The sequence below is a fragment of the Heterocephalus glaber genome, unplaced genomic scaffold (genome assembly GCF_053883595.1).
Source record: "Heterocephalus glaber isolate CG9 unplaced genomic scaffold, H.glaber_assembly_v1.0 deba00000071, whole genome shotgun sequence".
NCBI lineage: Eukaryota > Metazoa > Chordata > Mammalia > Rodentia > Bathyergidae > Heterocephalus > Heterocephalus glaber.
In genome coordinates, this window is record NW_028258137.1 from 17,864,232 (window position 1) to 17,889,233 (window position 25,002).

The 25,002-nt window shown below is 38.9% G+C and overlaps 1 protein-coding gene and 1 pseudogene across 7 annotated transcripts in view; both read right to left on the minus strand.

Annotated features, from left to right (window-relative positions):
• Nfatc3 (nuclear factor of activated T cells 3) overlaps positions 1-25,002 on the minus strand; it is a 122,846-nt gene that overhangs the window by 12,444 nt on the left and 85,400 nt on the right. For 4 of the 7 annotated variants that reach the window (XM_021256811.2, XM_004842985.3, XM_013071534.3 and 1 more), the window contains one exon: positions 13,323-14,330. In XM_021256811.2, coding sequence (XP_021112470.1) covers positions 13,323-14,330 — 1,008 coding nt within the window. Of the gene's footprint in view, positions 1-505; positions 578-11,166; positions 11,380-13,322; positions 14,331-25,002 lie in introns of all 7 variants that reach the window. The other 3 variants (XM_087213833.1, XM_087213865.1, XM_021256812.2) reach the window with 2 other exon arrangements.
• LOC147830635 (ragulator complex protein LAMTOR5 pseudogene) lies at positions 14,375-22,526 on the minus strand (annotated as a pseudogene).

A 25,002-nucleotide genomic window follows, 5' to 3' on the forward strand; every position in this document is an offset into this window, starting at 1 on the left:
TAAGATTAAAGAGGAAGGGAGCTGGGAATTGTAGCGTATGCCTGTAATTCCAGCTATTTGGAATGCCAATTCAGGAAGACTGCAAATTCTAGCCCAGCTTGGGCAATTTGGTGAGACCCTGTCTCAAAAAAAGGGCTGGGATATAGCTCAGCGTGAAGGCACATACACAACAGGCACCTTCCTTGGAAAGAAGAGGTAAAATTATCTGTTCATAAATGACTGAATATATATATATATATATATATATATATATATATATATATATATTCCTAGAAAAATATTACACAGAAAAATGTTAGTACTGTTAAATGAAGTCAGCAAAGCTGCAGGACAAAAAAAAAAAAAAATCACACAAAATTCAGTTATATTTCTATATACTTTCAATGAAAAATCCAAAAAGGAACTAAAGAAAATAATTTTATTTATGATAGAAGCAAAAAGAGTACAATAAGAAGCAATTAATCAAGGAAGCACAAAATTTGTACACTGAAAACTACATACATACTGCTAAAAGAAATTAAAGAACTGGACCGGGGATTTAGTTCAGTGGTTCTGTGCAAGGTCCCGAGTTTGATCCCTGTTACCAAAAAAAAAAAAAGAAATTAAAGAACTAAATAAATGGAAAATGTCCTATGTTAAAAATCAGAAGACTGGTGGGTATGGTGGCAAATGCCTGTAGTTCTTGAACTGGGGAGGCTGAGGCAGGAGGATCACCAGGAGCTCGAGGTGAGCCTGGGCTACATAGTGAGTTCAAGGCAACCCTGAATTATATAGCCAGAATCTGTCTCAAAAGAACAAAACAAAAAAGATCAGAAAACCAATATTGTTAAGATGACAAAACTACTCAAAGTAGAACACAGATTCAATATAATCCCTATCAAAATCCATATTTTTAGCAGAAATAGAAAAATCCATCCTGGAATTCATATGGAATCTCAAAGGACCTCAGATAGCCAAAATAATACTGAAAAAGATGAAGAAAGCTGGAAGACTCAACATTTCCTGATTTTAAAACTTATTATAGGGCCGGGGATTTAGTTTAGTGGTTCTGCCACCCGCCTTGCAAGTGCAAGGTCCTGAGTTTGATCCCTGGTTGCAAAAAACAAAAACAAAAGCTTATTATAAAGCCACAGTAATTAAAAGAGTGCAGTACTGGCATACTGACAGACATATATACCAATGGAATAGCAAGTCCAGAAATAAACTCTTACATATTTGTTCAATTGATCTTCAAACTCTTGTTTGCCCAAATTATTCATTAGGGAAACAGATTCTTCAACAAATGATACTGGGAAAACTGGTTACCTACAACTGAAAGAATGAAGTTGGATCCTTACCTTAACATAGCATACAAAAATAACTCAAAATAGACCAAAGACCTAAACTTAAAAGCTGAAACTATAAAACTCATAGAAGAAAACATATGACAAATCTCAAGTATGACCTTCCTTTCAGCCGGATTTGTCATCTTCCAGTGACTTACCAAAACGATGAACACAAAAGAAAAGAGGAGAGGAAGCTGGTATATGTTCTCTAGGCCTTTTAGAAAACATAGGATAGGGCCAGGGATTTAGCTCTGTGGCACCATGCCTGCCTTGCAAGTGCAAGGTCCTGAGTTCGATCCCTGGTACCAAAAAAGAAAACATAGGATTGTTCCTTTGGCCACATATATGCAAAACTACAAAAAGGGTGATACTGTAGACATTAAGGGAATGGGTATTTTCAAAAAGGAATGCCACACAAATGTTACTATGGCTAAATGGGAAGAGTGTATAGTGTTACCCAGCATGCTGCCGACATTGTTGTAAACAAGAAAGTTAGGGGCAAGATTCTTGCCAAGAGAATTAAAAGCATACTGAGCATATTAAGTACTGTGAGACCTGAGATAGCTTCCTGAAACACGCGAAGGAAAATGATATGAAAAAGAAGGAAGCTGAAGAGAAAGGTACCTGGGTTCAAGTAAAGCGTCAGCCTGCCCCACCCAGAGAAGCACACTTTGTGAGAACCAATGGGAAGGAGCTTGAACTGCTGGAACCCACTCCACAGGAATTCATGGCATAAGCTGGACATGTACCTTTACTGTTCAGAGCCATATCAGCGGCTAAAGTGGTCTAGAGCCTGGGTTCAATATCTAATTACTACTTAAAAATGTAAAAGGGTCCTGAATTTTAAGGGTAGTTTCCTTAATTGAACAGGTGTGTGGTGCTCTCACCTCAAAGAAAAACTGAGAGCAGATTCTCATGTACCCAGTTGGTTATGTCTTTACTCTTCATATTCAGTGTTTTCTTGCTGAAAGATGTGAGGTATTGTGCAGCAGATGTAAACCAACTGGCCAGATATTTATGGAATATTTATACTGGCTTGAAGATAGTTTCTCTTAAATCACCATGAGAAAAAGATTTATGAAAATAAATGGAAGGCAATCTATAGCATAACAAGTACATAAATTGCTTAAAACCCCCCACTCCCAAGAAAGACAGGAAGAAAGATTCAAATATGAAAGGAAAAAACACAGGCAACAAAAGAAAAGACCCAGATAAACTGAATTTCATCAAAATTAAAAACTTTTGTTTGTTTGGGTACTGGGGATCGAGCTCAGGAACTTGTGCTTGAGAGGCAGGCACAGTGCCATTGCAAAATTAACAACTTTTGAGCATCAAAAGATGCTATCAAGAGAGTAGAAGCAACTCATGGAATGGAGGAAAATACTTGCAAATTATCTATCTGATAAAGAATCTAGACTATATACAGAACTCAAAATTATTCTAAGTTGAAAATGTAACTGATACATCTGTAATTAGTACATCTAACCTACTGAACATCAAAGCTTAGCAACATAGTGCACTTAGTATCGGTTGTTTACCCTCAGGATCTTGTGGCTGACCAGGAATTGAAGCTTGCTGCTTCTTCTGCCCAGCATCAGAAAAGAGTATCATATCTGTATCACTAGCCCTGGGTGGTGGTGGAGGGATCAAAATTCAAAATTCAAAAAATGGCTTCTACTGAATTTTTGTGTGTCAAAAATTCTTAAGTTAAACTAAGTTGAGGACTTTCTGTACATGCCAAATTGGACTACATTTTTTTGTGTGTGTGTTAGGGATCGAACTCAGGACCTTGAGCTTGCCAGGAAGGCGTCCACACCACTGAGCTAAATCCCTGGCCCTCGGACTACTTCTTAATCCCTCCATTACTACTACATAGTCTAAACCATCATTTCTGGCCTGGATTACTATCAAAACACCTTTTTTTTTTTGGTATCAGGGATCGAACTCAGGTCCTTGCGCTTGCGTAGCAGGCGGCGAAACCATGGAGCTAAATCCCCAGCCCTGCAGCATCTTAACTGATGTCCTTATAGTCTTCTCTTCACTCAGCAGCCAAAGCGATCCTATAAAAACCTAAATCACATTATGAATCATCTTTTCAAAATCTTATAACAATGGCTTATAAGACCTTACTATCAACAGTTCTTTTTGTTTGTTTTTTGACTATGTAGGTTAAGCTGGTCTAGAACTCATTATGTTGCCCAGGCTGGCCTCGAACTCCAGTGGTCCTCTTGTTTTCAGCCTCCTGAGTGCTGAGGTTACAGGCCAGCCCATCAAAAGTTCTTAAAAAGTTTGATCAGGCAAAGTTAAAGGTTCCCCAAGAACCTAGCCTGGTGTGGTGGCGCACACCTGTAATCCCAGCTCTTGGGAGGCTGAGGCAGGAGGATTGCTGTGAGTTCCAGGCCACCCTGGACTACACAGTGAGTCCAAGGGCTGCCTGAATTACACAGTGAGACCCTGTCTCAACAAAACAAAACAAAACAAACAAAACAAACCAAACAAGAATGGTTCCACAAGAACCTTAGGAGGTCTGCAAGGCCAAACTATTTCTACAGAAATTCTTTGCCTTCTTCCCTCTCATACTCTTGTGAATTTCCAGTGAAGTTTTCTAATGAAGCTATACAATGTGCAATATTCGTCACTCTGATGAGTAATGGAATGTGTGCCTGTATGTTCTTGGATTGATGACTGATTTGGCATTGTGAGAACAGGGTCTTGCTATGTGTAGTTTAGGGTGGCTTTGAACTCACTGTGGAGCCCAGGCTGCCCTCAAACTCATAGCAATCCTCCTGGCTCAGCCTCCCAGGTGTTGGGATTACAGGCACACGCCACTCTGTCTCCCTATTTTCTTGTTTTTAAAAGTTCTGAGTTTTGGCAAAGGACTACTACCTAGAATACATAAAGAACTGAAAAAAATCAGACCCCCCAAATTCAAAGAACCAATTAAAAAATGGGCATCTGAAATGAACAGACATTTCTCAGACAAAGAAGTAAAAGCAGCAAATAAACACATGAAAAAATGTTCAACATCACCGGTCATTCGAGAGATGCAGATGAAAACAATACTGAGATTTCACTTCACCCCAGAAAGAATGGCTGCTATCAAGAAATCAACCAATAACAAATGCTGGCAGGGGTGTGGGGAGAAAAACCCTTCTCCATTGCTGGTGGGAGTGCAGACTGGTGCAGCCACTGTGGAAATCAGTATGGAGATACCTCAAAGAACTAGGACTGGAGGTCCCATTTGACCCAGCTATTCCCCTGTTGGGTATCTTCCCAAAAGAATTAAAAGAATCATACCAGGGCCGGGGATTTAGCTCAGTAGTTTCATCACCTGCTGCGCAAGTGCAAGGACCCGAGTTCAATCCCTGGTACCAAAAAAAAAAAAATAATAATAATAATAAAAAAAATCCTTCAGAAAAAAAAAATCCTTCAGGCTAATGGGATAGCTCAAAGGCAGAACATGTACTGCTTAGCATGTGTGAGGCCTTGGATTAAAAAACCTAGCACCACTCTCCCCACAAAGTAAATCTTTCTTTTTTTTTTGGTACCGGGGATCGAACTTGGGTCCTCGCACTTGCGGGGCAGGCGGCGGAACCACTGAGCTAAATCCCCGGCCCACAAAGTAAATCTTTCAAGGAAGTTTTTATGTTACAGTGAAACATAATTTCCTTTTTTTTTTTTCTTTTGGGTACCAGGGATCGAACTCGGGACCTTGCGCTTGCGAGGCAGGTGCTGGAACCACTGAGCTAAATCCCCGGCCCTTTCCTTTTTTTTTTTTGAGACACGGTCTTGCTATATGTAGTTCTGGCTGGCCTTGAACTCATTATAGAGCCCCGTCCGGGCTCAAACTCACAGCAATCCTCCTGCCTCAGCCTCCTGAGTGCTGGGATTACAGGCATGCACCACCATGCTTGGCCATAATTTCCAATATTCAATATTATATGAAAAAAAGCAAGGTATAAGGCAGTATATATAATATGCTAGTAAAGTTAAGGGAAAAGATATATGTAACTGCTTATAAATGCATAAAACAGCTCTGGAGTGTCAGCCAAGAAATTGGTAAGACCAACTATCCATATGGAGGATAGCTGAGTACCTAGGAGAGAGGTTCTTCATTATGTGTCCTATACCTTTATCATTTTGAATCATATAACTATTTTACTTATTTTAAAATGATTACATGAAGAAACAAAATTTTAAAATTCCCATTCTACATGAAATCATCTACAGATAATCATAGCCATTTTAGTAACCATCAAACACATGTGGGACAATTCAAATTTAAGACAGATCTGGATTCAAATGCCAGTCCCAGTATTTGTGGTCATATAACTCCATGAAACTGATAATACTCTTTGAACTATGTCTATACAAATAAGGCTAATATTTCACCTTTGAGACTGTCAGTAAGAATAATGCACTACTAGCAAAGCACCCAGCACAGTGCTCAATAAAATAGGAGTTTTATTATGAAAACAGTAACCAGGTGGGCACGTAATTTTAGCTACTCAGGAGGTTAAGCCAGGAGGATAGCCAAGTTCCAGGCCAGCCTTGGCAATTTAGTGAGACCCTGTCTCAAAAACTAAAAAGGACTAACGATGTAAGCTCAGTGGTAAAGCACCTCTGGGTTCAAACCCTAGTACAGGAAAAAAAAAAAAAGTAACCATCATTCATTAATTATTTTTAAGTATAATTTTAAAGGAAATTTATTTTGAAAACTTTTTTCTTAATTTTCATTTCTTCTTTTGGTACCAGAGATCAAACTCAGGTCCTTGCACTTGCGGGGCAGGCAGTGGAACCACGAGCTAGATCCCCAGCTAAAAACTTTTTATATGCTGGTTATTTTATTTATTTTTGGCTTTTTGAGACAGGGTCTTGCTATGTAGTTCAGGCTGGCCTCAAACTTGCAGCTATCCTCCTGCCTCATCTTCCTGAGTGCTGGGGTTACAGGTGTGTGCCACCATGCTCGCTTATATGCTTGGTTATTTATTTTATCTTATTTTATTTTATTTACTTTTTGTTTTGTTTTTGTTTTTGGTACCAGGGATGGAACTTGGGAGCCTGCACTTGTGAGGCAGATGGAGGAACCACTGAGCTAAATCCCCGGCCCTATTTTATTTTATTTTTTGGTACCTGGGATCGAACTCAGGTCCTTGCGCTTGTGAGGCAGGTGGTGGCGCCACTGAGCTAAATCCCTGGCCCTATGCTGGTTATTTAATGGTAGCTTTTCTTGGATTTTTTGCACTTATATACAAATTTTAATATCAAGTTGTTTCAAAGAAAGAAATCTTTGTTCAAATAGTTTGTTTGTTTTTTGGTACCGGAGATCGAACTCGGGACCTTGGGCTTGCAAGGCAGGCACTGGAACCACTGAGCTAAATCCCCGGTCCTCTTTGTTCAAATAGTAAAAACAATACTTTTACTTAAAAAGGTAGAACTCATTTGTGTCTATGGAGTAAACAGGCACACTTTAAAAAATAAAAATCTTCTCAAATGCTTGTTCTTTCTTAGTTGAGTCTGAGAGTTTGTTTTCTTACTGTATATTCCAGGGTAGTATGTCAAAGGTTCTGCATGAGCTATGACCCAGTGGCTACATGGGCATAATTTATGAGACTTTTCAGCCTTTGGAATTATTATCATAAACATGTTTAAGTCTGCATAATCCATGTAGGAACCAGTATCCCAGTTAAGGGAGAAAGTTCATGATTATCTACTACCCTTCACCTCTGTGCCCATACTTGGATTAATTATAATACATCATTCATAACATACTCTCCCCATTGGCTATGCATAGCTTTCTTTTATTTAAATATGTAAACATGTAAACATCAGCGAAACTACTATCCAATAGGTGCACTGAAACACTGACATATTTATTTCTCTGCTCCTCCTCCATATCAGCCTCCTATGTTCCCTATCAAGTAACCAAATGAACCCACTGAATCTTGTGCTCATCATGCCCTTGCTTTAAAAAAGAACCTACTTGAAAGCAGGTTCTTCTATTTGTCACATATAGAACTGAAACAGCTAAGGTCATGACTGTGGTCCATGTTTACTGTCAAATTAGCAATTGCCCTACATTTAGGATCAGCCTGTTGCTACACAGAGTCTGCAAGTGGCAGTGTCAGTTTTCACCACAGCAGCAGGTCAGGCTATATTTAACACACATCCTCTTCACTGATGAAGAGCTGCAGCTGTGGCTCTGTTGGTTTGAGAACAAAGGAGGACAAGGGGAAAGGAAGGGAGGACTCTCATGGAAAGTCCTAACAGGATTCAATTAGCTCAATTACAAATTAAACAGGTCTGTATTTAAAGCTCTAAGTGTAATTTTATACTATAATCTTAATTAAAATACTTAAAACACAACTGTGACTTTTTTTTTCCATTTTGCTGTGTAGCCCAGGATGGCCTTGAACTCCTGGGAATCCTCCTTGCCTCAGTTTCTTGAGTGCTAGGAATACAGGCAAGTACCACCATGCCTTGCTCAACTGTGACAATTTATCTGTTATGAAAATCATTTTAATTTATATCATTTGGCCCCAAAATGGAGTCTCACACACACACACACACACACCCCATAATGTATGGAAAAGTATAAAAAAATTATAGCTCCAGCCACACACAAGAATAAGAATTTAAAAAAAAAAAAGGAATAACATTTTTTCTGCAGAACATTTTCTCTTTTTCTTTTTTTTTGGGGGGGGGGGACAGGGTCTCACTATGTAATTCAGGCTGGCTTCTTGAACTCACTATGTAGCCCCAGGCTGACCTCAAACTCTCAGGGGTCCTTCTGCCTCAGTCTCCTGAGTGCTGGGATTACAGTTGTGCACTACCACAACAAAATTAATAATTAAAAATGTTAAAACAAACAGTTAAAATTAAGATGTCCATATTTCTAAGAACAACAGTCAAGGAATACTTGAATATTTCCTTTGAGACTCCATCTTACTTTATGTGTCCTTTATTTTTTTTCCCTTTTTGGGTACCAGAGTTAAAACCCAGAGCCTCATGCTTGCTGGGCAGACATTGGAACGCTGAGCTACATCCTCAACCCAATCCTCCGTCTTATTTTAAAACTCTAAAGGAAACGGATTTTGTGGGTATTTTAATCTTTAATTTGGTCAAGAGGATAGAGAAAAATAAACCAGAAATAGGGTTAACAAAATGTATTAGGATTAGATGTAAGTATATTTAACTAGCATAGTATTGTACAAATTTTAAAAAGTTACCATGTCCTCTGGTTATAGAGTAGAAAACTACGCTAAGGAGGTAGAGGGGAAGGCGGAAAATAAAAAAAAGAATTGAGATGTATTATACACAGATGAGGTAGAAGATCAGAGAGTAGTCAGCTGGCTGGGCAAGTGGGTGTGCCAGGACATGCACAGAAAAACAGTTCCACTCAGGAAGTGCTACCTTCAGTTCTTTTTTTGTTGTTACCAGGGATCAAACTCCGGTCCTTGCACTTTCGGGGCAGGCAGTGGAACCACTGAGGTAAATCCCAGGCCCCCTCCAGTTCTTTTTGTGAGAACTGAATTGGGTTTTTGATAGAACAGCCTAGACCTTACATTAGGGTGAGGAGTGGGAGACACAAAAGGTGGCCGCCGTTAAGCTCCTGGCCACCATGTTCTCTCTTTCATCGTTGGTCCCCTCTCACACTGCAGTGTGTACTTCTTTTCCTACTTTTAATTGGCCCACACTCGCTCTGCACAGCCTGTTCCTTTTCTTACCTTTAATAAATGTAAAACCTTGTTACCTTTTGCACTTGCCTTGAACGATTCTTTGTTCAGGACAGAAAGAACCTAAAAACTATGTTCCTAGGACACTCCAGAACCCAGTAACACATATACCAATTCCCTCCAATGAATGTAATCACTATGTACTGTAAACATGTACTAGAAACAAAAATGAAAACAAAAAACTGTTCTAGACTTAATATGAGGATGTGGTTCAGTGGTAGAACACCTGCTTAGCATGTGCAAGGCCCTGGTTTAGAACCCAAGCACCACTTAAAAAAAAAAAAAATTCACTGCCAAGTGTGGTGGTGCACACCTATAATCCCAGCACTCAGGAGGCTGAGGCAGGAGGATCACTGTGAGTCTGAGGCCAGCCTGGGCTACATAGTGAGACCCTGTCTCAAAAAACAAACAAACAAACATATATAATTAAATATAAAAATTCACTTTATATTTTAAACATCAAAAATGCAATTTGCACCAGGGGTGGTAGTGCAGGCCTATAATCCTAGCAATGGGGAGACGTAGACAGGACAAACTCGAGTTCCAGACCAGCATGGGCTATATATATTAAGACCTTGACTCAAAAAAAAAAAAGTAACTTATAAAACTTATACAGACAGGGCCGGGGATTTAGCTCAGTGGTGCTGCCGCCTGCCTCACAAGCACAAGGTCCTGAGTTTGATCCCTGGTACAAAACAAACAAACAAACAAAAACAAACACTTATACAGCCAATAATTGGAGGTACCTAGAGTACATTTTAGTCTTATCCCTCTAACAACTGTTTGGCATCACTGAGCTTCTATACCTCAGAGAGAATTCAATAGCTGGCTCTTGTCCTTTGTGAGGCTACAATCCAGGAGTTTTTCTTGACTGTGCATTCTACATAATGAATAGAACAAAAATAAAACTGCTTTCACAAAATTTTTCTAGATTATTTCAGTTTTTGTGCTCTTCTCCCCAAATCACTTAATGTGTAGTAAATAAGAACAAGCTGCAGCTTTGTCCTTTTTTTTCTTTCAGAAAGAAAAGTGCCTTCAATTGTAAGGAAAATGAGCTGTGACTCTCTCAGAGATTTGCTCAATAAATCTTGTATCTTCACAGTTACATTACACGAGTGATGAAAGTCATCATTCAACATCTTTTGTTTCCAGGTGAAAAGTACTGTGAATAGTAAGTCTAAAACTGCCCAAGAATAAGTAACATTTTAAAATCTTAAGCATACCTGGAAAAACACCTTTTCTTTTTATATTTTGCGATATTGGGGACTGAATCCAAGACCTAATACATAATAGGCAAGTGCTTCTGTCACTAAACAAGCAAGTCCTTCAGCCCTTCTGAAATTTTATTTTGGGACAGGGTCTGGCTAAATTGTCCAGGTAGACCAGGTGTGATGGCACACACCTGTAATCCCAGAACTTGGGAGGCTGAGGCACGAGAATCACTACAAGTTTCAGGCCAGCCTGGGCTATATAGTGAGTTCAAAGCCAGTGAGAACTACACAGTGAGACCCTGTCTCAAAAAACCAAAAATAAATAAAATAAAATAAAGTAAATACATTGCCTAGGCTGGCCTTTAACCTGTGATCCTCCTGCTTCAGCTTCCAAAGAAGCTGGGATTACAGGCATGTGCCATGAAACCCAGCTAAAAAAAAAAGTCTTTATTTCCAAATCTGTGTTACAGTAAAGTAGTAGTTTCTTTTCAACCTCCTGGCTTCATCATTAGGTAGGTAATGGCACTGTGCCAGCTGTGCATAGAGAGCAGTCCAAGATTCCTTTTTTTTTGGCCTATATTGGGGGTTGAACCCTGGGCTGCATTACTACCAAGCTTACATCCTCAGCCCTTTTTAGTTTTTGAGACAGTCTCACTACAGTACCCAGGCTGAGTTTGAATTTGTGATCCTCCTATCTCAGCCTCTTGAGTACTTAGGATTACAGGCATGTGCTACCATGTGTGGCAATGAGATGCTTAATATCAGATCCCAAGTATCCCCAACACAGGTGTGACAGATCAAAAAGAGCTATGAACATGTATTCATGAAGGAAATTCTTTTTTTTTTTTTTTTAAGACAGTCTTGCTATATAGTTCATGCTGGTCTTGAACTCACCATGTAGCCCAGGCTGGGCTCGAACTCACAGTAATCCTCCTGCCTCAGCCTCCTGAGTGCTGTGATTACAGGCGTACACCACCATGCGCAGCAATGCAGTAAAATTCTGCATACACATTCCTAAATATCCACCATTCTCTAGGATTTTAGAACACCTTGAGGGATCGATGCCCTTTAGCACAGAGTTCTTACCATCATGGTCTGCTGTTGGTGCTGCAAAAGAAGATTGGACTAAAAAAAATCTGAATTCAGGCTGGGGATTTAGCTCAGTGGTTCCATCGCCTGCCTCACAAGTGCAAGGTCCTGAGTTTGATCCCCAGTAACCCCCACCCCAAAATCTGAATCTAGTCTCAGCTCTGCTGCTTATTAGTTGTGTGACCTTTGGAAAGTCTTAACTCTGTAAATGTCACTGTCTACCTCAGAGGCAGAAGAATGGTGAAGAGTGAATTAGATAACAAATAAGAGAATGATATGCAAAGGTGTTGCTTTAGATTACATATATGCCTTCAGTTTATGCACAAATGACCTGAGACATCCCTTTCATGCCTCTGAAAACCATCTTTCACTGTACCTTTTGTTCCACAGTCACAGAATTATGTTCTCCTGGATATATCTGTTTCTGCACTGAGTTGTTCTCTGATCCTCAATTACTGAAAACATATACTCATCTTCCAAGACTCAGCTCAAATGTCACTGACTCACAGAAGCCCTGCAGAATCCTTCTTATGAAGGATTTGTCACACATCTCTGCTCATCTTCTAGCATGCTTCTTTTATACTGTGGTTATAGTGACTCGGAATCACTTCACTGTTTAAACCGTTAAGTCATGCACTGGTCTAACTGCAAAGTCCCAGGAGCCTCAGTGTCACATGTTATTTACCTTCCTTGCCCCTTGTGTTTAGGAATTAGGATTTAATTTCAGTTTCACAACCAAGTAACATAGTGAACTCAGCAATTCCAGGTCTATAAAAGGAGATGGTTGATCTACAATTATTTTCCTATAGTAAATGAATTCTGAATCTGAGAACTAAAATTCCATATCCATGTTTCAGAATCTTTAGAATTTTCATATTGGGCAATAGTTTTATGTAGCTTTCACTGAATACCTACTCAGACAAAATTTCACTATTATATAGTGGATAAAGCCAAGAATAAATTCTAAAATTGTTAGCAGAAAATCCTATCTTTGGGAATTTTCAATTTTTGAAATAATGAATATTCCTGAGTTCTCCAATTTATTTGTCTCTTAAAATCAGAAATTTGCTTAATAGTTTGCTACATTATATAAAGAACTTTTTATCCTTGTACCAACAGCTGTAGCAGCAGAAACGAACTAGTCCATTGTAACTTCCTCGCTCTGGAAGCTGGCAAGGCCACAGGGGAGCAGATTCTTTACTTGTGTGAGTCTCCTTGAGAAAAGAATTTCTATCTTAGGGCCGGGGATTTAGTTCAGTGGTTCCGCTGCCTGCCTCATAAGCACAAGGACCTGAGTTCAATCCCCAGTACCAAAAGAAAAAAAAAAAAAGGGCCAGGGATTTAGCTCAGTGGTTTTGCCACCAGCCTCGCAAGCATCAAGGGGACCTGAGTTCTATCCCCGGTACCAAAAAAAAAAAAAGAAAAAGAAAAAAAAGAAAAAGATTTTCTATCTTAATACATTCCTAGTATTCTCAGTATCTAGCTCCATGCCTTGCAAAAGGATAGCATTCAGCAATATTCACTGAATTAATGCCCATGAATTCCATTCTCTAGACCCGGTGACCTTACTGTATGTTCAGAAGAAAAGACGTCCTGTTCAGTAGTAGGTATTAGTGGTAAAATAGACTTTTAAGCATAGATTTTCACATCCATGCTCAGTTATACATGAACATATCTAATAATAACTTTTTTTATTGGCTAGTAATAACAACATATTTAAAAAGCCAACCACATACCAGGCAGTAATGCATAGTAGCTTTTACATGACTTTTGTGGAAAAAAAAAAAAAAGTCCTGAATTTTCACTGCTTCAAGAATACAGAGATGAGGGCTGGGGAGATAGCTCAGTGGGTAGAGCACTTGCTTAGCATTCACAAGGCCCTAGGTTCAATCCCCAGCACCACCAAAAAAACCAAACAAAAACCCCCAAACCAAACCAAACAAAAATACAGATGAACTTACCATCATCTAAAGTGATGTCCTGTAGACCAATGGTTGCAAAGTTAGGTTCTCGATCTTCAGGTTCAGGTTTAATGCTTACATTAATGCTTGTCCCATCAGGTGGAAATGATGCTGGATCACACAAACTGTGACATATTAAGGATGAAGGTGCGGAAATACCTCCCTGGTCTGTATTTTGTGCTTGAGTTGAGTGCTGTCCAGAATGCATTCTGGTGGCTGGAGATGGTGATGAAGCAGTTCCTGAGCTAGGAGATTGGTAAGGCATAGACTGTAGCTGAGGAGATGGTGGCCCAGAAAGTGATGAACTAGCCAGAGGATGAGAGGCTGTTGGGGAAGCTGTTGCAGCAGACCCTGAATGTGAAGGACCATATGTAATAAGTTGCAACTGAGGGGGAAGCTGACCTCCAACCTGGTCAGCCACTGCAGAAGAAAGAGATTTTTGTCCTGGGTTTGAACAATGGTATCCCATCAATTGCAGATTAGGTGAGGTTTGCACAGAATGAGATGTATGTGCTAAGAGATGTCCTGCTGAGCCTGAATTTGAAGAATGAAATGGTATGGATGACAGTGATTGACAACTAAGATTTACTAAACTAGGAAGAGTTGTATTCTGCTGAAACAAAACTGGATCAAATTCTTGACTAGAGGCAGCATTAACAGGAAGACAAGTTGGTCCATTATATACAATATTACTTTGCATAGGCTGATAGGAAGACCCCACAGGAGAGGTTGGTGTAACTTGAAAAGGCTGGTGCACTACTGGTGTCAGATGTTGCTCTTTACCAGCACCCTCATCCCTACACTGTAACTGTGGTAAATGGGATGATGTTACCATGGATGCATATGGCTGCTGGATAGGACAAATCAAGCTTCTCTGTGATGACAGTACACTGTCATGTGGGTGCCCTGGATCCAAGGAAGGCCTCTGCGTCTGGGCAGAATGAGGCACAGGTACAGGTGGAATTGAAGACAAATCAATTTCTTCTCTATGTTCTTGCTTCATCAAAACTGAAAATAAAATGATTAAAACAAATGTTAAACAATACATAAAATAACAACAGGTTTTCACTCTAGGATACACAGCTGGAGCATATATTCAAGCTGGGGGTGGAAAACTTAGATGACTTCAGGGAAGGCAACTCATGCAAAACAGTGTGTATACACTGGGCATGGTGGCTCATGCCTGTAATCCCAGTACAGTAAGTCCTTGGTTTATGAACATTCGAGTTGCAAACTTTCACAGATATGAACAGACCTCATATTATGAACATTCATAAATGCAAACAAAATGCAGAAGTAGCTCACATGTCTACTGGACATTGTCACAGTTATGTTGTGTACTTATTGTACAGTGTGATGGTGTACAATAGTACTGTGCTCAATCAGAACCCAAGATGTCCAAAAGCAAAAAGAAAAGCAGTGGTGATGTGGAAGGGACTACTAGGAAACTCAAAGCAATATATATTGTATATTTGTGTCAAAGATGTGTAAGAGTCACATTTGTTAGACTTATGAACAAATCCAACTTATGAACATTCTCCTGGAATGGAACTCATTTTTTTTTTTTCAGTACCGGGGATCGAACTCAGGACCTTGCACTTGCAAGGCAGGCATGGCACCACTGAGCTAAATCCCCAGCCCTGGAACTCATTTTTAAGTTGGAGACTTACTATATTCAGGAGGCTGAGGACTCACATTTGCCTATTTTAAAACTTACTATAAAGCTACAGTATTCCAAACAATATGGTACTGGCATGAGGACAGTCATATAGACTAATGGGATAAAATGGAGAATCCAGAAATAACCCCCTACTCCCAAGTACTGGGAATTGAACCTAAGGCCTCATGCATGCTAGGCAAATACTCTACTACTGAGTATTCCAGCCCTCAGAATAAACTCCTTTTTTTCTCTCACATATTAGCACCATCTGAATTCTTTTTTTTTTTGGTACCGGGTATTGAACTCAGGACCTTGAGCTTACAAGGCAGGTGCATCACCACTGAGCTAAATCCCCAGCCCTGAATTCTCTTTTTCAGAATAAACTCTTACATGGTCAATGAACCCTTACAAGGCTAATGATCTTCAAGACCATTCAACAAATAGTGTTGAAAAAATTGGATATCCACATGTAAAAGAATAAGGTTGGATTCTTACCTTACATGATATATAAAAATTAACTCAAAATAGACCAAAGACCTAAATTTAGCTGATAAGCTATAAAATCCTTAGAAAACATAAAACAAATACTTACGACCTTGATTTGGCAATAGTATCCTAATTATGATACTAAAAGCAAGGGCAAGAAAAAAAGATAAACTGAACTTCATAAAAATTAAGAACAAGAACATCAAAGGTATTAAAAGAGAGTGGTAAGACAACCCAGAAAATGAGAAAAAAAAATATATGAACAATATATCTGAAAAGGGTTTAATAGCCAGAATACATAAAGAATTCCTACAATTCAACAAGACTGGACCAGAGATTTGAAGGGGACCCTGGGACTTATCTAGATGGGAATATATGTATATATGTATACATACGTATGTGTGTATGTATACACACATATATATATATACATATGTAAGTATGTATGTATGTTGTGGGGTAGTGTATATGTGCCCATTCTTTCTCTACAGTTGCTAATAACAAAGACCAAACCTAGAAATGCTATCTGGTGAAAAAGCCTGCCTGAGAGTAAAGTCAACAGAAAGAAAGCAACATTAAGAGGAAGAGAAAGTCTAAACCCTGAGACAACACTGCTTGAAGTGAACCAAGTCTGAAGCCAGTCGTCTAGTTAACCTTCTAATTACGTGAGCCAAATATAAATTTTCTTTTTAAGAGTCTGAATTAATTTCTATTCTTTGCAACAGAAAGATTCTAATAATTCACTTCAAACAACCTGTATGAGGTTATTTCTCTTACCTTATAGATGTGTATACTTAAGAGGAGATTAAAGATACTATGATCTTATAGCAATTAAGTAGCATTAAAAGGACTTGGAGCCAGGTGTTTCTACCTCCCAAGTCCATACTTTGTATCACTATAGCACAATGTATTACAAAGGACGATTCTATTTCTCATTCTATCAAGCAAGCAGAGGTTATGAATACCAGCCATTATCTTTTATCACATTTTACAAAAAGTATCCTCGCTCACTTTGCCAGCACATAGTCTAAAAAAAGTATCAGATCCATGATTTAGGATGAATCTTCCTAACAAAAGGACTTCCTGAAGTAGGAATTAATACATTTTACTTATTTCATTTAATGTGCACATAAAAAAGAGTGATCAGTTAATTCATTAGCTGTCAATATAACTAGGCTGGTGATGTAGCTCCGTGGCTGAGTGCTTGCCTAGTGTGCACAACTCTTGAGTTTGATCTTTAGCACTGTAAAAATTGATTTCAGGGGCCGGGGATTTAGCTCAGTGGTGCCCTGCCTGCCTGGGAAACACAAGGTCCTGAGTTCAATTGCTGGTACCAAAAACAAACAAACAACTCATTTCAGTTTCCCTAGGCAAGCACTTCTAGTCCATTTTCCTACAAATTACAGTTGTACTTTTTAGCCTTCTATTGAAGTTCCACAACTCATTTAAAGAACAAAATTTTTTTTGTTTTGTTTTTGCTTTTTGAGACAGGGTTTTACTATGTAGCCCAGGTTGGCCTTGAACTCTAAGCAATACTATTAGCTCAGCCTCCTGAGTGCTGGGTACAGGAATGCACCACCACACCTGGCTAAAAAATAAATTTTCTGAACTCGCTTTATTGTTCCTTTCAGGCTATAATACTAATAAACATAATTAAAAATTTTATAATCATCACAAAATATAAGTACTTTGTTTAAAAAGTAGGCAAGAGTAAGACCCAAATCAAGGTCAAATCTCAACTATTATTAAATTCCTGTCAAGTACAAGTCTCTTCATATAGCTGGGCATAGTGGCACATGCCTACAATCCCAGCACTTCGGAGGCTGAGGCAAGAGGATCTCCATGAGCTCCAGGCCAGCCTAGGCTACACTGTGTTCAAGGCCAACCTGAACTACATAGCAAGACCGTGTCTCAAAAAACAAAACAAAACAGAACGGAACAGAACAGAATGGAACAGAACAGAACAATCAAGTCTCTTCACATAAATATGGTATTAATGTAAGGAAATGAAGTTTTGAAAGATTAAGTTTCTATTTAAAGTCACTTGGTTAGTTCAAGGGTTTGACATTAGATTTCAAGTCTTTTGTTTAGGCTAAGAATTAAGATAGTCTTGATAGTAAATCTTACTATAAAAGAGATTTACTGAAGCACCTATTTAGAGGAGCATCTAAATTCTGCATTTTATTTTGTCCTCCTAACAAGACAGAACAGGTTCATGATCCGCTGTGGTAAACCTCTAAACATGGCAATTGGTGAACCCACAATACTGAACAATGAGACAATAATCCAAAGGACAGAAAAATGTCATGAACAATTTTCTTGTTCTTTCTGTGTTCAGGTCACTATCCAGTGCCTGATTCTTGCTCAGGAGGGTGAGGTTTTTTGTTTTTTGTTTTTTTGGTACTGGGGTTCGAACTTGGGTCCTTGTGCTTACGCAGCAGGGGGCGAAACCACTGAGCTAAATCCCCGGCCAGGTTTTTTTGGTTTTTTTTGAGACAGGGTCTTGCTGTGTAGTCCGACTGGCCTTGCACTCACTATGTAGCCCAGGCTGGCCTTGAACTCGAGGCAATCCTCCTGCCTCAGCCTCCCGAGTGCTGGGATCACAGGCATGCACCACTACACTGAACAGGAGTTTCAACTACAGTTAAAACTATAGTTAACTGGGTGTACTGGCTCCTGACCTCTCTAATGTCTTTGTGTACTACCTTTTCTTCTAACTTTCAGAGAACTAGAGCAGTGTCCCTACACCACTAGATTTTCTACCCTACTCCACCCCCAGGCTACCTACCTTACCCTCAGCCTGGTCAGGGATGCTACAGTGAATCCTATATCCAGAATTATATTTCTACACAAGGAGTAAAAATATTTAAGAAAGCCTACTCACATACTTTAATTAATTCTAATGGAGGAAGCGGAGTCCTTGGTTACATTAGTGGTTGCTTACTGCGCACTAAAAAGGAGACAGAGGGACTGAAAACTACAGTTTAATATCCATCTTTTTCTGCATGATCCAATATTTATTACTTTGTGCCTGACCCATATAATCATACTAAAATTGAGAGTTTTAATCTGTTGAGTGTTAATTCCACTCTCCTAAATTAAGAATTAGTTTTGTCTATAAGAAGTTGACACTCCAACTTGACCAAATCACAGGAGCCCTCACTGCTTGTCTATTCATGGTAATTTATTCTTGTTTGGACAAAAGTATAGTTAAAAGGACCTTATAATATTCAGAACGAGCTGAGTTTTAGAAACAGATTAACCCTATCTTTTGTGTTATATATGCTCATTCTTGAATTTAGAATATTGATGTATGCAGGGGATCCAGAAAAAAAAATCAGTTGGTCTAGTGATTTTCAAACCATGGGTAGCCTCATATTCACCTAAAAATAGTAGATACAGAAGAGCAGGATTCAGAGAATAGAAGCTCTATTTTTCTTCTTCCAGTGCAAACAGAGCACTTCAGCTGTCTTTCATTCTGTTACATATATATGACTTTTGTGTAAAGTTATATATGAAAAATAAAGCAATCTAAACAATTTGAAATCAATTTAGTCTTATGCTTTCAGGGGTACCATCTCTGGCAGGGCTGAAATTTGATCTGACTTACTGCAGTACCCCTCCCTTCAGAACAACAATCCAAAAGGCAGGTCCAGTCAACTACTTAGAACACTTAGAATTCTTTCCCATAGGCACAATGTTATATATGAGAGTCTGGCTATAATGCTGCCCCTGAAAGCCCCATTATTCTAAAACTAGAGCTCAGATGGCACCTATAATGCACATAACTTCTGCTGAGTCTCAGAAGGAGGTATTTTGTTTCAACAACTTCAAGGATGCTGATGTAAGGTGGAGGTTCCCACACGGGAAGCTCAGAAGTTATAGGGATGGCAAAAGTCCAGACAGTACCATAGGACAGTGTTCTATGCTCTATTACTGTCTGTGGTTAGGAGAACTTATAAATTAGACACATATGCTAGGGAGCTGTCCCTACTTTATAAACTGAGTAGTGGACAAATAATGTTAATTATGATATCTAATGAAAAAAGTAAAACAATCAATCATTTGCAATTAATGACAATTCCCTGCCACTGGATACTGATATTGGTCAGATCCCTATTGCAAGAATATTGCCAAAAAAGTAATAAATCCTTTAATAAAAATAAGCAATTTATGCATTTCTAATATTTTATAAGTGTTAAAATTTCCAAAATAGGGCCAGGGATTTAGCTCAGTGGTTCTGGTGCTTGCCTCGAAAGCGTAAGATCCCGAGTTTGATCCCTGGTACCACCCCCCCCAAAATTTTCCAAAATAAAGAATTCATACAAATAACATAAAAATTACATTAATATAATAAAAAGCAGGTTACAACAGAATACTAAGGAGCTATTAAAATTCTGTAAAGTTATACTGATAAAGAAAAATAAAACATTTTTAGACACAAAATTATATATGGGCCGTCCATTTCCTCTTTTTGAGACAAGGTCTTGCTATGTAGTTCAAGCTGGCTTCAAATTTGCAGTGATCCTTCTGCCTTAGCCTCCTGAGTGCTGGGATTACAGGCATGTGCCACCACACTGTGACCATTTCTTTCTTTTTTTCTTTTTTAAAGCTTTCCTCTACACAGATTTATTGAACATGAAATTCTATATACAAAGTAACCTGGACCTGCTGCCTCAAAACTTGATCCTTTCAGGGACAGGGATGTAGCTCAGTGGTACAGTACCTGCTTGGGAAGTGCAAGGCCTTCAGTTCAATTCCCGGTACCAAAAAACAAAACATGATTCTTTCCTACTAATATCCTGATTGGTTGGTCAAAAAGAAACTTACTCCAAAATAAACAGAAAAATGCCCAATGTACACGAGATGAATGGCCTAATCACTGGAACTGTAATAGTTTTACAAGATCATTAACAAGTAGGACTGAGTCCCAATGAAAGGGGGCTGAATAACTGACAGGAGACATCAAGAGGTCATTTTGTGCACTGCCACGGTAATGCTATCATGTTTATGGATCATAATGTTCCCATTATCTGATCCTAGACACACCACAGAAATATCAGTGGGGTCAGAGGTCAGTTTAGCTGCTTGCTGAGCCAGAACAGGTATCACCTCAGCATGCTCATCTGATAGAATCCTACAGCAACCCAGATTAAGTCCTTGTGAATCTGTGCACAAGACTCCAACAATGGATGGATTCTTCATTCTGTCCTCCAAGTTCTGCTCAAAGTCCCTTCCAACCTACTGGCGGCTGTCCACCCTAACCCAGGACCTGGCAGCTGGTTGCATCCTACACAGCCCATTTCTAGTATGGCTACTTTAAAAAAGGCTACTTTATGTATGAATGAAAAGATCTGGAAAGACACAATGTCAGTTTTAAAGTGGAAAGGAAGGGGCTGGGGATTTAGCTCAGTGGTTCCGACACCTGCCTCGCAAGCGCAAGGATCCAAGTTTGATCCCCGGTACCAAAAAATAAAAATAAAAATAAAGTGGAAGGGAATTTGGGTTATGTATAGTTCCAGGCTGGCCTCAAACTCACTGTGTAGCTCCGATTGGCCTTAAACTTGAGATCCTCCCACTTCAACTTCTCAAGTGCTGGCAGTAGTGGCAGGTTATGTGCACCACATCCAGCCTGAGAATTTAGGTGTTTAAAATTAGTCTTTCAACAAGTATTAAAAAAACCCAGAACTTTGGTGTTTTTTTAGGGGGGTGCCGGGGACTGAACTCAGGACCTTGCACTTGTGAGGCAGGTGGCAGCACCACTGAGCTAAATCCCCAGCCCTAATGTATTGCTTCTATAAAAATTTTTTTCAAAATTTCATTTTAGAAAATCCTAAGGCTGGCCAGGGATTTAGCTCAGTGGTTTTGCCACCTGCTGCGCAAGCGCAAGGACCCGAGTTCAATCCCCAGTACAAAATAAATAAATAAATAAAAATCTAGTTTTAAAAAAAAAAGAAAGAAAGAAAATCCTAAGGCTGAAGCATTAGTATCACCATGAGTTTGAGGCCAGCCTGGGCTACATAGTGAGACACTCTAAAACAAAGCAAAACAAAACAAAACAAGAAGTTAAGTGCTAGAGAAGGGATAGGAACAAACAAGAACAAAGACTGCCCACACTATTGTATGTCTATTTTTCCTTCAATTAGAGTATGCCACTTTATTCACATTCTATTAACCCTAGGGTTGGTAATGACAATACAGTCCAATCCAGAGTTCTTTTTTTTTTTTTGGTACTGGGGATCGAACTCAGGACCTTGTGCTTGCAAGGCAGGCAGTGGCACTGAGCTAAATCCCCTGCCCTAATCCACAGTTCTTTCTCCAGTTTTGTGTTCTACTGATTTGCATCCTTTTTTTTTTTTTTTTTGGTACCGGGATCGAACTTGGGTCCTTCCACTTGCGAGGCAGGAGGTGAAACCATTGAGCTAAATCCCCAGCCCATGATTTGCATTCTTATATGTAATGCCTGGTAGGATTCTGTCTTTACATTGTCCTCCCAACTCATAAAGTGATAACATAAAGGCAGCATGTTCTCTATTTGCTTTTTAATTACTATCATTATAAGATAGTAATCAAACCCTCTAATTTGCTAACCTTACTGCTTTTTCTTCCCCTAATCCGAGAAGCCCTCTTCTTTCTTATTCAGATTTGAGTTTACAGTTCTTCATCCCAACAGCACTTGATAACACCTCTGGACAATATTTCTGGTGTAAATGCCACTCTGGAGGCGCCCAGGATCCATATTTTACCACCTGCCTTGAACAATTCAAGTGTTGCTTCAGAATGTTACACAGCAGGACTAGTTAGGATCTATAAATTCATGAATATCAATAACAAAGGTGACCTCCAATCAAGTCTAGAATCCTACTTGGTTTCTGTGGTCAACTTACTCTCCTCTTTACAACTATTTCAAACATTTGCTATGATCTTCAAACTACCAAATCACCTACATTCTCCTCTAATCCTAATAAAAGACTTTGTATCATTCTTTGGAGAAAAAAAAGGAGCTGTCATATGGGAACTCTCTAAACTTCATTATTATATCTACAAACCGTCTTCATCTATAGCTTTCTTATCCATCTTCTTTATCTCTCCTTCTGTTCCTTTTTCCATCTAAGACCCACTCCAATCTCTACATTTTAAAATCTCATCCTACTTTTCTTAGAAACTGGATATTCTTTTTTCTCAGAAACTTGATATTCTTTATCATAACTGATGCTCTGTTTTCTGTACATTCAAAATGTTCTTGAGTGAATTACCTTTCAAACTTTCTTGGGCTTCTCCCATATTAATCTCACTGTCTATAGTGACTAATACGACAAAAGGTTAAACTGGTCATTGACATCTACTAAAGAGACCAACAAAACATGGGGGAAATGATTTCTGAAACATGTCTGATCATGTCACTTCTCAGTTAAAACTCACATTTTAACACCTCTCATAAAACTCCATGATCCTACCAACCACAAGGTCTTCATTTGCTGTTGTTTTGTTTTTTTGTTTTTGGGGGGTTTTTTTTGAGACAAGGTCTTGCTATGCAGTTCAGGCTGGCCTCAGACTTGCAGTTATCCTCCTGCCTCAGCCTCCTGAGTGCTGGGATTACAGGTGTGTGCTACCACTGCCTGGGTCTTTTTATCTGGAATATCCTTCCTTACTTTAACATAGTAATTAATAGTATATACATTTAAGCCAGACCCCCTGGGTTCAAATGCCATTTCTGCCACTTATTACCTGTGTGACTTCAGTTCATTCATTTGTACAACAGGGATGGCAACAGTGCCTTCCTTATAAGGGTGTGGGGAGGATAAATTAGTTATTATGTATGAACTGCTTAGATGAGCACCTGGTACACACTAAATGTTCTATGTCTGCTGAATAAATAAACAAAACTAAGATGTACTGGAGCATAATAGGGACTCAGATTCTGAAGCCAGATTGTGTGTGTGTGTGAACTTTGACTCTAAGAATCATGATCTTTTATTCTTTTTGTTTTGAGAAAAAGCCTTGCTATGTAGTTCAGGGTGGCCTTGAACTCACTATGTAGCCCAGGCTGGCCTCAAAATCCCAGTGATCCTTTTGCCTCAGCCTCCAGAGTGCTGGGATTATAGGTGTGCACCACCATGCCCAGCTTGGCTCAAAGAATTATATACTGTAAGACCTTGAGCACATTACTTAACTGCTCAGTTTCCTCATCTGAAAACAGAATAACAACGCCTACCTTACAGGTCTATTATGGGGATTAATGAGTTAATATAGAAAGGGGTTAGAAAAATACTAAGATCACAGCAAACATTATATAATAACAACTATTACTATTATTTTCCAGTTATCATCTCAATGATAACTTCTTCACATATCATTTTCCTCAAGCTATCAGGCTTGGCCAGGATCTTTTCATTTGTATCCACAGCAATTCCTTCAGAATACTTCAGTTTCTAATGACAAACTATTTACTTATTTATTTAGTGACTTAATAACTTCTAATTGTCTCACTAGACTGTAAGTTCCACATAAGACGAGATTAAGATGAATCCTGCCACTTTGTAGACACTCTCCAACGCTGAGTTTTAAAAAAAGAAATGTCTAACTAAAATCTAGTTCTGAAAGATTTTATATTCTTTTTTTTTTTGTACCAGGGATCGAACTTAGGACCTTGGGCTTGCAAGGCAGGCACAGTGCCACTGAGCTAAATCCCCAGCCCAAGATTTTATATTCTATTTGAAAATTACTAGCTGAGTATGGTGGCACATGCCTGTAGTCCCAGCACTCAGAAGGCTGAGGCAGGAGGATTTCTGTCAGTTCGAGGCCAGCCAGAACTACATAGCAAGATCCTGACTCAAAAAACCAAAGGATGGAAAAAAGAAAGAAAGAGAGAGAAAATAATTTGAAATATCTTATTTCCAAGTAACATATTATCAAGTGATAATGATTTTCAGATTTGGGGACATAAGCAGGGTTTATGGATTATAAACTAATATATATGAGTTTTTAGAAGTTTATGTTTAATAACTTATTGTTTCTCTGGTGTGAAAAACCTCTGAGGTGAAAGTGGAAATAAGGACTTTTTAATGTATAACAGATATTGGGAAATGGGAAGAAAATGTTCAAATGGGAAGGAAGGGATAAGAAAAATGAAAATAGAAGGATAAAATGGAAACAAAAGCTTTTGTACATGGGGAGAAAGGGGCTTGAGAGGAGGGGAGAATAGGAAAAAAGAGGTGGGATGTATCATGTACAGGTGCAAATTCCCTATGATGAGTGTTATCATTATGTATGCCTAAAATGTACCAATAGGGCCAGGGATTTAGCTCAGTGGTGTTGCGCCTGCCTCCAAGCACCAGGTCCTGAGTTCGAGCCCTGGTATCAAAAAAAAAAAAGTACCAATAAATGTTTTGTTATTTAAAACAAAATAAATAAAAGTTTATGTTTAAAAGTTTAAAAATAGGGCCAGGGATTTAGCTCAGTGGTTCCGGCACCTGCCTCATAAGCAGAAGGACCCAAGTTCGATCCCTGGTACCAAAAAAAAAAAAAAAAAAA